The sequence below is a fragment of the Myotis daubentonii genome, chromosome 15 (assembly GCF_963259705.1).
Source record: "Myotis daubentonii chromosome 15, mMyoDau2.1, whole genome shotgun sequence".
NCBI lineage: Eukaryota > Metazoa > Chordata > Mammalia > Chiroptera > Vespertilionidae > Myotis > Myotis daubentonii.
The window spans coordinates 29,550,540-29,562,376 of record NC_081854.1 but is presented as its reverse complement, the minus strand read 5'-3'; the positions used below and the strand labels follow the sequence as shown (position 1 = coordinate 29,562,376).

The 11,837-nt window shown below is 61.5% G+C and overlaps 1 protein-coding gene across 2 annotated transcripts in view; it reads right to left on the bottom strand.

The window, feature by feature from the left end:
• The window catches only part of PIEZO1 (piezo type mechanosensitive ion channel component 1), a 59,554-nt gene that overhangs the window by 592 nt on the left and 47,125 nt on the right, over positions 1 to 11,837 (bottom strand). Inside the window, exons 23-50 of one of the 2 annotated variants that reach the window (XM_059667064.1) lie at positions 11,040 to 11,144; positions 10,185 to 10,338; positions 9,710 to 9,953; positions 9,516 to 9,612; positions 9,105 to 9,276; positions 8,516 to 8,605; positions 8,340 to 8,434; positions 7,956 to 8,027; positions 7,318 to 7,418; positions 6,728 to 6,806; positions 6,596 to 6,652; positions 6,339 to 6,511; positions 6,088 to 6,194; positions 5,719 to 5,910; positions 5,376 to 5,634; positions 5,114 to 5,302; positions 4,634 to 4,934; positions 4,279 to 4,402; positions 4,043 to 4,190; positions 3,745 to 3,959; positions 3,443 to 3,601; positions 3,218 to 3,365; positions 1,246 to 1,434; positions 953 to 1,045; positions 682 to 854; positions 486 to 608; positions 331 to 410; positions 54 to 243 (exon numbers count right to left, since the gene is read on the bottom strand). In XM_059667064.1, the coding sequence (XP_059523047.1) occupies positions 54 to 243; positions 331 to 410; positions 486 to 608; positions 682 to 854; positions 953 to 1,045; positions 1,246 to 1,434; positions 3,218 to 3,365; positions 3,443 to 3,601; positions 3,745 to 3,959; positions 4,043 to 4,190; positions 4,279 to 4,402; positions 4,634 to 4,934; positions 5,114 to 5,302; positions 5,376 to 5,634; positions 5,719 to 5,910; positions 6,088 to 6,194; positions 6,339 to 6,511; positions 6,596 to 6,652; positions 6,728 to 6,806; positions 7,318 to 7,418; positions 7,956 to 8,027; positions 8,340 to 8,434; positions 8,516 to 8,605; positions 9,105 to 9,276; positions 9,516 to 9,612; positions 9,710 to 9,953; positions 10,185 to 10,338; positions 11,040 to 11,144 (4,129 nt within the window). The remainder of the gene's footprint in view (positions 1 to 53; positions 244 to 330; positions 411 to 485; positions 609 to 681; positions 855 to 952; positions 1,046 to 1,245; positions 1,435 to 3,217; positions 3,366 to 3,442; positions 3,602 to 3,744; positions 3,960 to 4,042; positions 4,191 to 4,278; positions 4,403 to 4,633; positions 4,935 to 5,113; positions 5,303 to 5,375; positions 5,635 to 5,718; positions 5,911 to 6,087; positions 6,195 to 6,338; positions 6,512 to 6,595; positions 6,653 to 6,727; positions 6,807 to 7,317; positions 7,419 to 7,955; positions 8,028 to 8,339; positions 8,435 to 8,515; positions 8,606 to 9,104; positions 9,277 to 9,515; positions 9,613 to 9,709; positions 9,954 to 10,184; positions 10,339 to 11,039; positions 11,145 to 11,837) is intronic. The other variant, XM_059667066.1, reaches the window with a different exon arrangement.

Sequence of the window (11,837 nt, the reverse complement as noted above, 5' to 3'; positions counted from 1 at the left end):
CTGCTGCCCACAGCCGCACCCCAGCCCCCAGGCCCACGGCACTGCACACTCACCCGTAGCCAGCCAGGAAGCCCAGGCTGGGTGGGCTGACCTTGTCATTGAAGATGACCATGGGCAGCAGGTTGCAGTCAGCCTGGCAGTCCTGTAGCTCGATGACCCACCACTCAAGGAAGCCAGCAGCCCCCGAGCCCACACGCTCCCTCCGCAGCTGGATGCGCACGCCGAGGTAGTCCGCCTCCTCGTCTGGATCAGAGCGGTAGACGGTCAGGCCACACCCTCTCCCAGGGCAGAGGCCATGGCCCAGCACCACCTTCCCCCAAACACACTCACTGGGCTGCAGCTGCTTCACGGGGTTAGCTTCAGGCCCGTTGGGGGCACGGATGTACTTGGGGAAGAGGTTAGGGATGACCCTGTGGGGAGGAATCCAGTGGGTCAGGTCTGGCCCAGCCTTCCTGGTGCCCCCAGGCCCCTTGCTCCCCACTCACACGGACTGGTCCGAGGTGCCCTCCAGCAGGCTGGCCAGCTGCCACCGCTCAGTGCTATTGGGGGCCAGGTCCAGGGTGTGCTTCTCGTTGGTGTACTCTACAGTGCCTCCCTTGGCCAGGTCCCTGCAAGCAGGGGTGCAGTGTGACCCACCGAAGCGTGTACCCCATCCAGGCCCCATCCGAGCCCAGGACGCACCTCTGGAAGTTCCAGGTGAAGCGCAGGGTGATGTCGGCAGTGCCGTTGTACAGCTCCCGCTTCATCTGGGCCCTGCTTGGCGGGCTGATGCGCCACAGAGCCCCCGAGCTGCCCTCGATCTGCGCTGTGACGATGTCCTCGGGGCTGTACTGGCTGATGAACTGCATGGCCAGCTGAGCACAAGATGGCGCCTCAGTGGGGTGAAGCCAGGCCACCCCCCCAAAAGCCATCCCTTCCCCTGCCAGGCAGATGCAATGTGGGGGCTGCTCACCGGGTGGGGGTCAAACTGCCTGGACAGCTCCTCATAGGCCTGTTGTGTGAAGGGCACGATGGACGGCTGCTGGGCGCTCATGGTGAACAGGGGCTGAGGGTGAAATGGGGTGACATGGTGCCGGGGGAGCCTCCCTGACTCCCCAGGTCGCCAGCACGCAGGCCACGCTCTGCATAGTCCATGAGGACCAGAAAGGGAGGAGTGGGAATTGGGGCTGCCTGGCCAGAGCCCTCAGTGTGCGGGCAGAGCTTGCACCTGCACTGCTTCCCGTGCCGGTGAAGGCGGCTGCTCACCTCGTAGCCCCCCAACTTGAGGGTGACGGTGACGTCGATGGGCTGGTTGACAACGCCGACAACAGAGCGCACCAGAGACATGAAGAGCAGTGGGAACCAGATGATGGCCACAAGGAACAGGATGATAAGGCCGCCCATGCCATACTTAACGATCTTCTTCTTCTTCTGCCCCTTGGGCTGTGGGTATTTCTGTGGGGGGACGGTATGGGTCAGCTGCTCAGCGCCACCTTCCCAGTGCCCTGCGTCGTGCAGGCCTCCATCTCTGCTCCCTGCCACAGTGCTGTCTCAGACCCCTCCCTCCCTCTGCTTCCAGAGCTGCCCTCCACGCCTCACCTTTCCATCCTCAAGGCCATGGTCTTGAGCTCACCCCGTGGACCCATAAAGCCTTAATTGAACATCCAAACTGACTGCAGAGCTATAGCAGCTAAGTCTGTGGTGCTGGACAGGACAGAGATCAATGGAGAGATTCTGAGCCCCAAACAAACCCACACAAGGAGACAGGTGCCAACCTCTCAGTGGGGAAAGGACAGCCTTTTCAATAAATGGACCCTTAACTAACACCATGTGCAAAAATTAAGACCTAAATCACTGAAACTTCAGGGCAAATCTTTGTACCTTATATTTGGCAAAATATCCTCAGATTTAATACCAAAAGCTCAAGCAACAAAAGAAAAAATTTAAACTAGACATGAAAAATAGACTTGTGTGCTTCTGAGGACACCATCAAAAAGGGAAAAAGCCAACCACAGAATGGAGGAAATACCAGCAAGTCGCATCTCTGATAGTCTAGTATCCAGAGTATCTATGGAGCCTTTTCAACTCAAAAGGTATAAATGCCACCTTTTGTTTACCTAACAGTTGCTTAACCCAAGGAAAAAATGGGCAAAGGCTCTGAAAAGACACTCCAAAGAAGGGAGACATGGCAAATAAGCACAGGGAAAGGTGCTTATCATCAGCCAGCAGGGAAATGCAAAGTCAAAACCACGGGGACGGGTAAAAAAAGCGTCAGACCAGACGGGTTCGCGAGGAGGTGGCAGAGCAGGGGGACTGCATTGGAGCAGTCGCCATGGAAAACAACTCGCGAGTGAAAGCAAGAGTTACCTCAGGGCCCAGCAATCGCATCCCTGTGTGTCTCTCCAGGAGAGATGGAAACGTGTGTTCAGAGTCTTAGTTGTGAATATCCATAGCAGCATTTTTTATAATAAAAACAAACCCAAATGTCTATCACCATTTGGAACTGTTGAATAAAAGGTGGCATGAACCACAGCCATAGACCTAGCCCTAGCCCTAACCCTAACACTTTACCAAGTCCTAACTCTATCCCTACCTCTAAACCTAACCCTAGCCCTACCCATAACTCCTAACAACCAAAAAGTTAAACTACTCTGCCATAAAAAGAAATTGTGACACAACATGGATGAACTTTGATAATATGCTGAGTGAAAAGCCAGTCACAAAGGCCACCCTGATTTCATTTATATGAAATTTCCAGAACAGGCAAATCTATACAGCAGGTGGTGGCTGCCAGGAGCTGGGCAATGAGGGGAATGGACAGGGACTGCTAATGGTACGAAGAGCATGTTCTAACATTGTGGTGATGGCTGCACAACTCTAAACATACCGAACCACCAAACTGTACTCTTAAAATGGGCGAATCTTGTGTATGAATTCTCTCTGTAAAGCTGCTAAAAAAGAACAAAAATTCAGCTAACGTTATGGCAGGCATATTCCACTGTGCAATTTGCTCAGGCCACTGCCAACTGCCTGCCCCTAACAGGGCAGAGTTCACTAGCCCCTCTCCAAGAAGCCCCTCTGGCTGCCAGGGAGAGTTCTAGAAATGCTCTCTGGCCTCATGTTGCCATGGTTTCCGAGCTCAAGGAGGGGCCGCCGGTGTTTGGTTCTCGCAGTTCCCGTCGGCCCCAATGGGGAGTGACCAGTGTCCCCTCTCTACCCTCGCCTTGGGCCCAGGCACCTTTTCCGTCTCTCGGCTGCACTTGATGATGAAGATGTTGGCATAGATGTCCTCCACGCACATCCAGTTGGACAGGGACAGCGTGGTGTCTGTCCAAACCCAGTCCATCACGGCCCGCAGCTCCACCAGGAACGGCACCAGCCGGAACCTACCCGAGACGGGGGACCCATCAGGAGGGGCTGAGGGAGGGCAGCCTTGACCCCCCTTGGGCCGGCCCACACTCACCCCTGGAAGAGGAAGAGGTTGAGGTGGTTGTACTTCTTGGTGAGGAAGTTGCCAAGGATGCGGGTGGGGTAGCCACAGCGGATCTGGTAGGCGGACAGGGCGAAGTAGATGCACTTCACAAAGTACCACAGCTGGGCTACTGCGTTCTGGCTGAACATCCTAGATGGGACAGGAAGCCCAGATCAGGGCACCCCGCCCGAGTCCAGTAGCTGGAGCCCCCAAGGTCCCTGGACCCAAATGCAGCTCTGCCAGGCACCACAAAGCATGTCTCTGCAGGCTGGGCCTGACCCCCCAGCACCCACCTCTCAGTGACAGCGGGCAAGATGAAGAACATCCAGACATGGATGGCCAGCACCAGGACGACCTGGAAGGCCAGCTTGCCCAGCACGGTCTTGCGCAGGTAGAGGGCACGGTCGATGACCATAGTGCTGAACTGGATCAGCAGCATGACCAGGAAGGCTTCCGGAACCTGGTCATCTGACAGGGAGGACGTGATGTCCGTCGCCGCTGAGTGCTTCTGTGGCCAGGAAAGGAAGGGTCAGGGAGAGCTGGGGTGGCCGCTGGGCTCTGCGCTCACGGGGGCCCCTGAGCCCAGCTCACCCCAAAGGCCCAAAAGCCAAACATGATGATGATGAAGTCGACCACGTCGGCCAGGAACATGAGGGCGTAGACGTCAGTGGCTGCACGGTACTTGGTGTGCAGGATGTCGTGGAAGAAACGCCGCAGGGGCCGGTACACGCTCTGGGCCCTGCGGACAGGCGGAAGGGAGCTCAGCTCAGGACCTTGGGTGCTCCCACCCGCCCCTCCCCTAGGCCGCTCCCAGGTTGGTCACTCACAGGGACAGGCAGAAGGTCTGCAGCCGGATGCCCATCGCCCTCACTCTTTCCCGGTGACGACTCCGCCTCTTCTGTCCCTGAGAGGCGGCTGCTGCCTCCTGCTCCTCATCCTCAGTCTCGGCTTCTGTGGGGGAGGAGTCACCACGGACGGACTGAGGCCTAGTTCAGCTCCTGACCATCCTGAGAGCCCCCTAAGGGGCTGCCATCACCCATTTCACAGACCAGCAGACTAAGCACAGGCCCCCCCGGCACCACCAGCAGTGGGCCCCTGGGGCTGCATCCTCTGGCTGGCGTGGTGACTCCCATGTGAGAGCTGGGTGGGCTGGGGTGGTTGCAGATCGACAGGGACATGTACCAATGGCTGCCGGTCCTTTGGGTTCTGCCATCTCCTTCCTCCTCCTCCTGAAACGCAGACCGATGCGCTTCGTGTCGTGGGGCTTGATCTCCACGTGTGGCTCTGAGGGCCCATCTCTCACTTCTACTTGGATGTCATCCTCGGCGGTGGCCCCAGCCACCCCCAGCTCCTCCTGGGGCCCTGTGCTCTCCTCAGTCCGGAGTCCCAGCAGGGCAGGCTCCTCCTCAGGCTCCTCCTTCCCCTGGCCCCCATCAGGCTCCTTGGAGAGCGGGTCCTCCTCGTGGTCCCAGAGGCCATAGCACTGTGGAAGGAAGGAAGGAGGGCCTTGGGGGGGGCAGGCGTGGCTGCACGGGCAGCTCTTGGACCAGGCAAGATGGCCAGGCCCACCCCGGGACCCACAGTGTCCAGCTTCGCCTCCTGGAACAAGATGGCTGAGAGGTGCCCGCCTGCTGCCCACCTGCCCCGGCACCTGGCACTCACCAGCAGCTGGGAACGATGGAAGAAGAGGGCCAGGAGCTGCACCAGGTCGTACTTGATGTAGCCGTCGGTCTTCTCCAGGCCCAGGATGCGAGGCGGGAAGTAGGGCTTGTTCTCGTAGCGCCGCAGCACCGTGTGGCTGTTCCAGGGGAAGAAGCCAAACTGGAACAGGTATTTGGTGACCACCATGACCTGCGGGGCAGCGGGGCTCAGCATGGCGGGCGGGGCCAGGACCACCCCTTCCGCCCCCCAGGCCGCTGCCCACCTCAGTGAAGACGATGGCCGTCATCCAGAAGCGCTTGCTGGGCCGCGGGATGGACAGCATGGCCCACAAGAAGACCAGCACAGGCAACACGAGGGAGGTGGCCGAGGCGGTGACCATATGGTTGAGAACAATGATGAAATAGCAGAGCAGCTCAGAGTGGGCAGCCACGCACTGGTACACGGCCTGCAGCAGCCGCAGCGCCCGGCCCTGCCCGGCCTCGAACTGCTCAGCCTCCTCCAGCTCTGGGATGCGCAGGCACCTGCAGGGTCCATGCTCGGTTAGATTCTGGCCCCAGGCCTAGGCCCACCTGCCCTCGGCCTCACCAGCCGCCCCTCGCACACACCTGTCAAGGAGCAGCTCGCTGGCCGTGCGCATCCGGGTCCGGGTGCTAGCGGGAAGCTCTCGGGAGCCGTGTAGAGAAGCCCTGGGCTCGGTGACCATCTCCTCACTGCCACTGCGGGTGTTGTAGCCCGTGCTCAGGGGGCTGCCGGGGTCCTCGGGCGTGCTGCTTATGGGCTCTTCTGCCCCCAGCCCGCTGTGGGAGGGGAGGCTGGTCACAGACGGCAGAAGGGCCTCAAGGTCCCTGCCGGACAGGGGCTGGGAGGCTATGTGCCCAAGCATAGCCGCTGGGGTGTCCCTGGCTCTGGGCCTGACCGCAGGTCAGATGCAGGGGGTCCTGGCTCCCACTTGAGCCCCTGCAGCCCATACCTACCTCGAAGCTGTGCTAGGCACATCGCGTGCCTCCGAGGGGCCTGTTGGCATGGCCTCAGCCTCACTCGAGTATAGCTGGTCCAGCACGCCCCGGTGCACCTCTCTACCCTGCAGGGCACACAAGGGGGGTAGGGAGGTGGTCCTCCCGGTGTGGGGGAGGAGGGGGTGGGGCAGGCACAGGGGTAAGGTAGTGTGGCAGGGCATGGTGGCAGGGGTGGGGGTGTGATGGGGTCGCGGTATGGTGGCACCCACCCTGAGCAGCTCCTGTGTGAGCAGGTAGCGCTCAGCACGCAGCACGTTACTCATGGCGCGGTGGTGCCGAGTGAAGGTGTACAGCCAGCGCGTCAGCCCGTCCACCAGCGCCTGTCCCAGCACCCACAGGAACTGCATGGTGCTCAGCACCCGCTGCATCACATGGCTCCGGCCTGCAGGGAGGGGGACTGGCGTGAGAATCCTGGAGGGGCAGCCAGCGTGAGAACCCCAACCCCGAACCCCCAGGGCCCACGTACCTGCCACCTCGTCTGCTGGACCCTCTGCCAACTCTGCCTCTGGACCCGGGCCGCCTCCTGGGCATAAGGGAGCTGGTCAGCGCCTTGTAGCCCTACATTCCCCACCCACTACCCGCACTCAGCCGGACTCACCCACAGGCAGCTGTGCCTGCTCCTGCCGCCGCCGCCTCAGCACCGTCTGGGCGTTGGTCACCCATGCCTGGTACGCCATCTGCAGGACAGGGCCTCGGGTTAGCGCCTGCTTCCCAGGCCCAGTCGCCCTGGGCTCACCTCTGAGCTCCCGAGGAAGAGGAGGAGCCAGGGGTCAGCGCAGCTGGGGACCTGCAGCCTGAGCCGGGGCAGGAAGTGGGCCCTATGGGGCTGTTGTGGGAGGAAAGGGCAGTTTGCACAGCCCACCCGGCACATCACGGTTCTCACTTAGCACCCAGGCCTCAGGCCAGAACCAGGGACACAAAGGTGGACAAGAGGCTCCTGGCTCAGAAGACAGATGTGCAACCAGCAAACATAATGAGCCCTCTTGAAGGCCAGGCCACCGGTGGCCACCACAGGCCTGGGGGTCAGAGTTGGGACCACAGGAGAAGGTGGGCAGAGGCACATAGCTGCCATGACCTATGGTCCCCACAGACTGCTGTCCCGTCTGGCTGGGCACCTGTCCTCCCTGTGCTTGCCTGGCCCAGGAGCTCCCTGGACGGGAAGGCAGCCAGGGGACCCTTCCTCCTCACCTGGAAGGCACTCTGTGCCGATGGCCTGGGGTCCTCGGGCTGGGCCTCCTCCTCCTCCTCACTGTCAGACTCGAACAGGAAGTAGTCCCCAGAGTGGATGACTGTGGGCAGTGTGGGGTTCAGCTGGCCGTCCCCCACGTGGGGTTGGGCTCTGCAAGACTCTCACGTTCATGGGTTTGGGGGGCAGTAACAGGCCTGGCTATGCTGCCCAGCTTGGGTTCCCTCAGCATCCTGTGACCCCAGGGGCCAAGGCCCGCATGCCCCCAACCCCCCTCCCCAGGACAGCCTCAGTGGCTGGAGGCAGGGAGCAGCAGGCTGGAGGACGGAGGCGCAGGCACAGGACACATGCCAGAGTGGCGGGACGAGACCAGACGGGACGAGAGGGACACAGGGAGGGGCCAGGAGAGGAGAGGCCGGGAGTGGGGCAGTGGTAATTCAGACTTCGGAATCCCCGAGTCATAAAATGCAGAGCCGGTTGTGGGGGGCCCAGCCCCTTGTTACTGCACGGCCGGCACCCAGGCTGCAGGTCAGTACCGGCAAGCTGTACGCCCCAAAGGCGGTAGCAACTGAGAGGTGAGGGGGTACCCAACACACAGCAGCTTGAGAGAGTGGTCATGGCAGCCAGGCTGGGGCAGTACCTGTGGCGTGGTCCAGCCAGGGCCGCCACCACTGTGTCCGTGGTGGGGAGGAGCCCCCTGGACGGCCGGGACCTGTGAAGGGGAGGGGGTGGCGAGCATGAGCCAGCAGGGAGAGTCATGGAGAATGAGGGTGTCCCCTACAGCAGAGACACACAGAGCCCCTTCAGTGACCAGCACCCTCCCATGGTGCTATGCGGTGGCGGACAGCCCACACGTGCAGACGGACAATCGCTGGCAGGCTGAGTGGCCTGCAGGGACAGAGTGACCACATGGCACAGGACAGGTGGGCCGGAAGCCCTGTGACGTCACGTGGCACAGACGCGGACAGGCTCCAGCGGCACAGATGCACCAGTGCTCGGGGGCCTAGGGGCTCGATCCACTCACCTGGCTCCTGGCCGGGGTCCAGGGCCTCCTGGGAGTGGCCGAGGCCCACCGGGCCCTGCCTGTGCTTTTCCTGCTTGGCGCGGATACGTTCCATCCTGTGGGTGGGCGACGACTCTGAGCATCGGGCCAGACGGGAAAACACCCCCACCCATCCCGGTCCCCCAGACGGCACCTACTGTCTTTTCAGCTGGGCCAGGGACTTCTCCTCGGCCTTGCGGTGGTAGTCGATGCTTTTGAGGTTGGCAGCGTTGTACAGGGCGAAGCCCCTGGGGGAGTCGGTGAAGCCAGGGGTGAGCGCCAGTCTTACGAGCTCCCGCCTCTGGGCTTAGCCCACCCCCCAGCCGCCCAGGTCCTCCCTGCTCACAGGCTAGCTCTCCAGCATGACACCCCATCTGTACTGCAGTGAGAGGGAGGGGGACCCCCTGCCACCTCGTCTCATGGGGTAGAAAACGTGCAAATGAAGAGGTGGCCATGGGGCCGACAGAGGCCAGGGATGGGGAGACGTGCTGGCTCACTGGCCAGGCACGGGGGTGTGGGGGGGCAGGCTCTCTGGTGGGGTGCACCTCAGGCCAGCGTCGGGCAATAGTAGGACTGAAACGCCAGCCCACAGAAAGCTAGGGCTGAGACCACATGCCGTGGACAGTGTGGACTCAGGCCCTGAGGAGTGCTGATGACCCCTGGCCCTCCGTCACTCTAGGAGACGTGTGACATCCGGGCACAGTGCCCTGCCCTAGAGGGGCCCAGGGGATCCAAGGCGGGGCCAACCTGGAGGCCTGCAGAGCAGTGGCCTGGAGCTCGGCCTTGACGTGCAGGAAGTAGTAGCTGAGGAAGACGCGGCGCTGCAGCAGCAGGAACAGGAAACAGACACTGTCCCAGAGGACGCCAGCCTCCTCCACTGGCAGCAGGCAGTCCTGGTCCCTGCCCAGCATCTCCTTGGCTGTGAGACAGGGGCCAGCACGGGTCAGGGGTATGATCGGGGTCAGGAACACGGGTGGGATCAGGGGTGTGGGGCAGAGGTTGGGGACCTGAGTCAGAGGCAGGGCTCAAGCACATTTGTTGAGGATCAGGATGCAGATCAAGACCATGGGGCGGGGGTGTGGGGAACGGATAGGGGCCTGGGCCCCTGAGGCAGTGCGTGTCCCCGACACCCCCAGCCACCGGCCCTCTCCCACTCACGGTCATAGTAGCCTTTGACCGTGCACACGAGGCTGAACAGCTGGATGACCCAGCAGAAGCTGCTCTGCATTTGCTCCACGAAGACACAGGACAGGAGCTGGGGGCGGGAGGAGGGTCAGCCAGCCCACGGGATTGGGTCTGGGGCTGGGTCTGGGGCTGGGGCTGGGGCTGGGCAGGCTGGCCGGCCGGCTCACCGAGAGCATGTTCTTGGAGATGATGACGGTGACGTTGTAGAGGATGAGGCAGTCCCACAGCGCGAGGCGGGGACGCGTATCCTTCTGCAGCAGGGAGGTGCCGAAGAGCAGCAGGTAGAAACAGGCCAGCAGGTAGCCCAGCCCGAAGACACTGATGCGCGTGGCCCCTGTGATGAACACCACCACCAGCACCAGCCAGAAGAGGTAGCGGAAGACAGCGACTTTCAGCATGTCGAGGTAGGACCTGCGGGGCGGGGTGCTGGTTACCCCACCTGCCCCGCCGCCTCGGGCCAGAGGAACTCCCGGAGGCCCCTCTGCTGCAAGGTCAACGTCCGCCCTCGTCTTGTCCCGGGACACCGCCGGCTGCACTTGCCCCAGGCTCCATCCTAGCCAGGTGTGTCCGTCAGCCCCGCAGCCCCGCCGCCTATGCAGCCCCAGACTGGGCTCTGCAGGCTGGCGACACCCCGGGACCCACCTACAGTGAACGAAGTTGGGCACGGGGTTGGGCTCCCCCCGCAGAGGCTCCAGGCGGTCGGTGTTGGCGCCGGCCATGTGCTGCCACTCCTCGGTGCGCTCAGCCAAGAACACCTGCCACTGCTGGGAGGCGCAGAGCAGCAGCAGGAAGTCACCTGCGGATACACGGGAGGCCGCTGCCGCACGACCCCAGGAACCGCTGGCCTTGCGGAGGCCTGGCACACGACCGGCACAGGGCACTGACCTCGTACCCAGACCAGAGAGAAGCATGGTGTGTGCACGTGGGGGCTGGGCAGACACATGTCTACGAGTGTGAACATGGCGGGTGATGTCCATATATGGACATGGATGTTGGGGATCATGCCTGTGTACATGTTCTGCATATCTGCGCACCACACGCATATTAGGAAATGAGTTAACGTGCCTGACTGCACACCCCATGGGCATCAGTCTGTGCACACCTGCATCTGTCCCTCTGCCCACCTGTGCACACCTGCATCACACCAGCATCCACCCCCACATCCATACCTACAACCATCTCTGCATCCACACCTGTGTGCACACCTTCATACACACCTGATGACAGGGTGTACACATGTGAGGAGGGCCTCAGTGCCATGGGACTATCCTGCAGGACTAGGCGCACCCATGAAAGGACCTCGCCCCCCCCCCCGCCCCCCCACGTCCTGCCGGGGAACCACAGCATTGGGCCAGCTGGCAAGGCCTGGACAACGCATTCCTCGATAGGTGAAGGGAGCGTCTGCGCTTGCCCGCTGCCCGTGCAGAACCTCCTTGGCCTTCAATGAGGCTGGCAGGTGGCACATGTGGACAAAGGGCCCAGCCAGTGGGCACTCACTGATGAGGTTGGTGGAGTTGGGGGCCATGAAGAAGTCAGGCAGGTACAGCCACTTGATGAGCACCGAATTCATGGGGATGGCCTGGCTCCAGCGCCAGGGGTAGTCTGTGGGTAGAGGGAGCGTGTTAGGGCTCCGGACAGCCTGTCCCTTCCCCATTGGCTGGCCCACAGCCTCTAGGGGTCCAGTGTCCACGGTTCTTCATCCGCATCCACATTCACAGTCAGCCTCAAAAACTCCGCCACTCTCCCTTGGAGTCCGAGAGCATACAGGTCCAGAGCTCCCAGCACATGCTTAACTACACGTTTCCCAGGGGTAGACCGCACCCCAGGCCCCCATGGGAGCAACTGTGTGAAGCTAGAGGGCGGCAGGTGGGCAGGGCAGTCTCCTGAGTGCTGGCCATGGTATGGCTGGACCACACGAGACGTCATTACACACCTTCAGAACGGCTAATACTATAAAAACAGTGACACCACCAAATACTGGCGAGGATGTGGAAGGACTGGATTGCACACAGGCTGCCGGTGGAGATGTGAAACAGGACAGCCTCTCTGGGCTTTTATGCCAGAGAAATGAAAACTATGCCACGCAAAACCTAGACACCAACATTCACAGTCCCAAACTGGAAATGAGACATCTCCCTGCATGAAAGGTCAAACCAACTATGGTTCATCCAAACACTATACGACCCAGCACGGAAAAGGAAGTACCGATACACTCACACAGGGCAGGCGGAAACGCCCGGGGCACTGCATGCGGCCACAGCCACGCACGCCGGCTAACGCCGTCCTCCTGCCCAC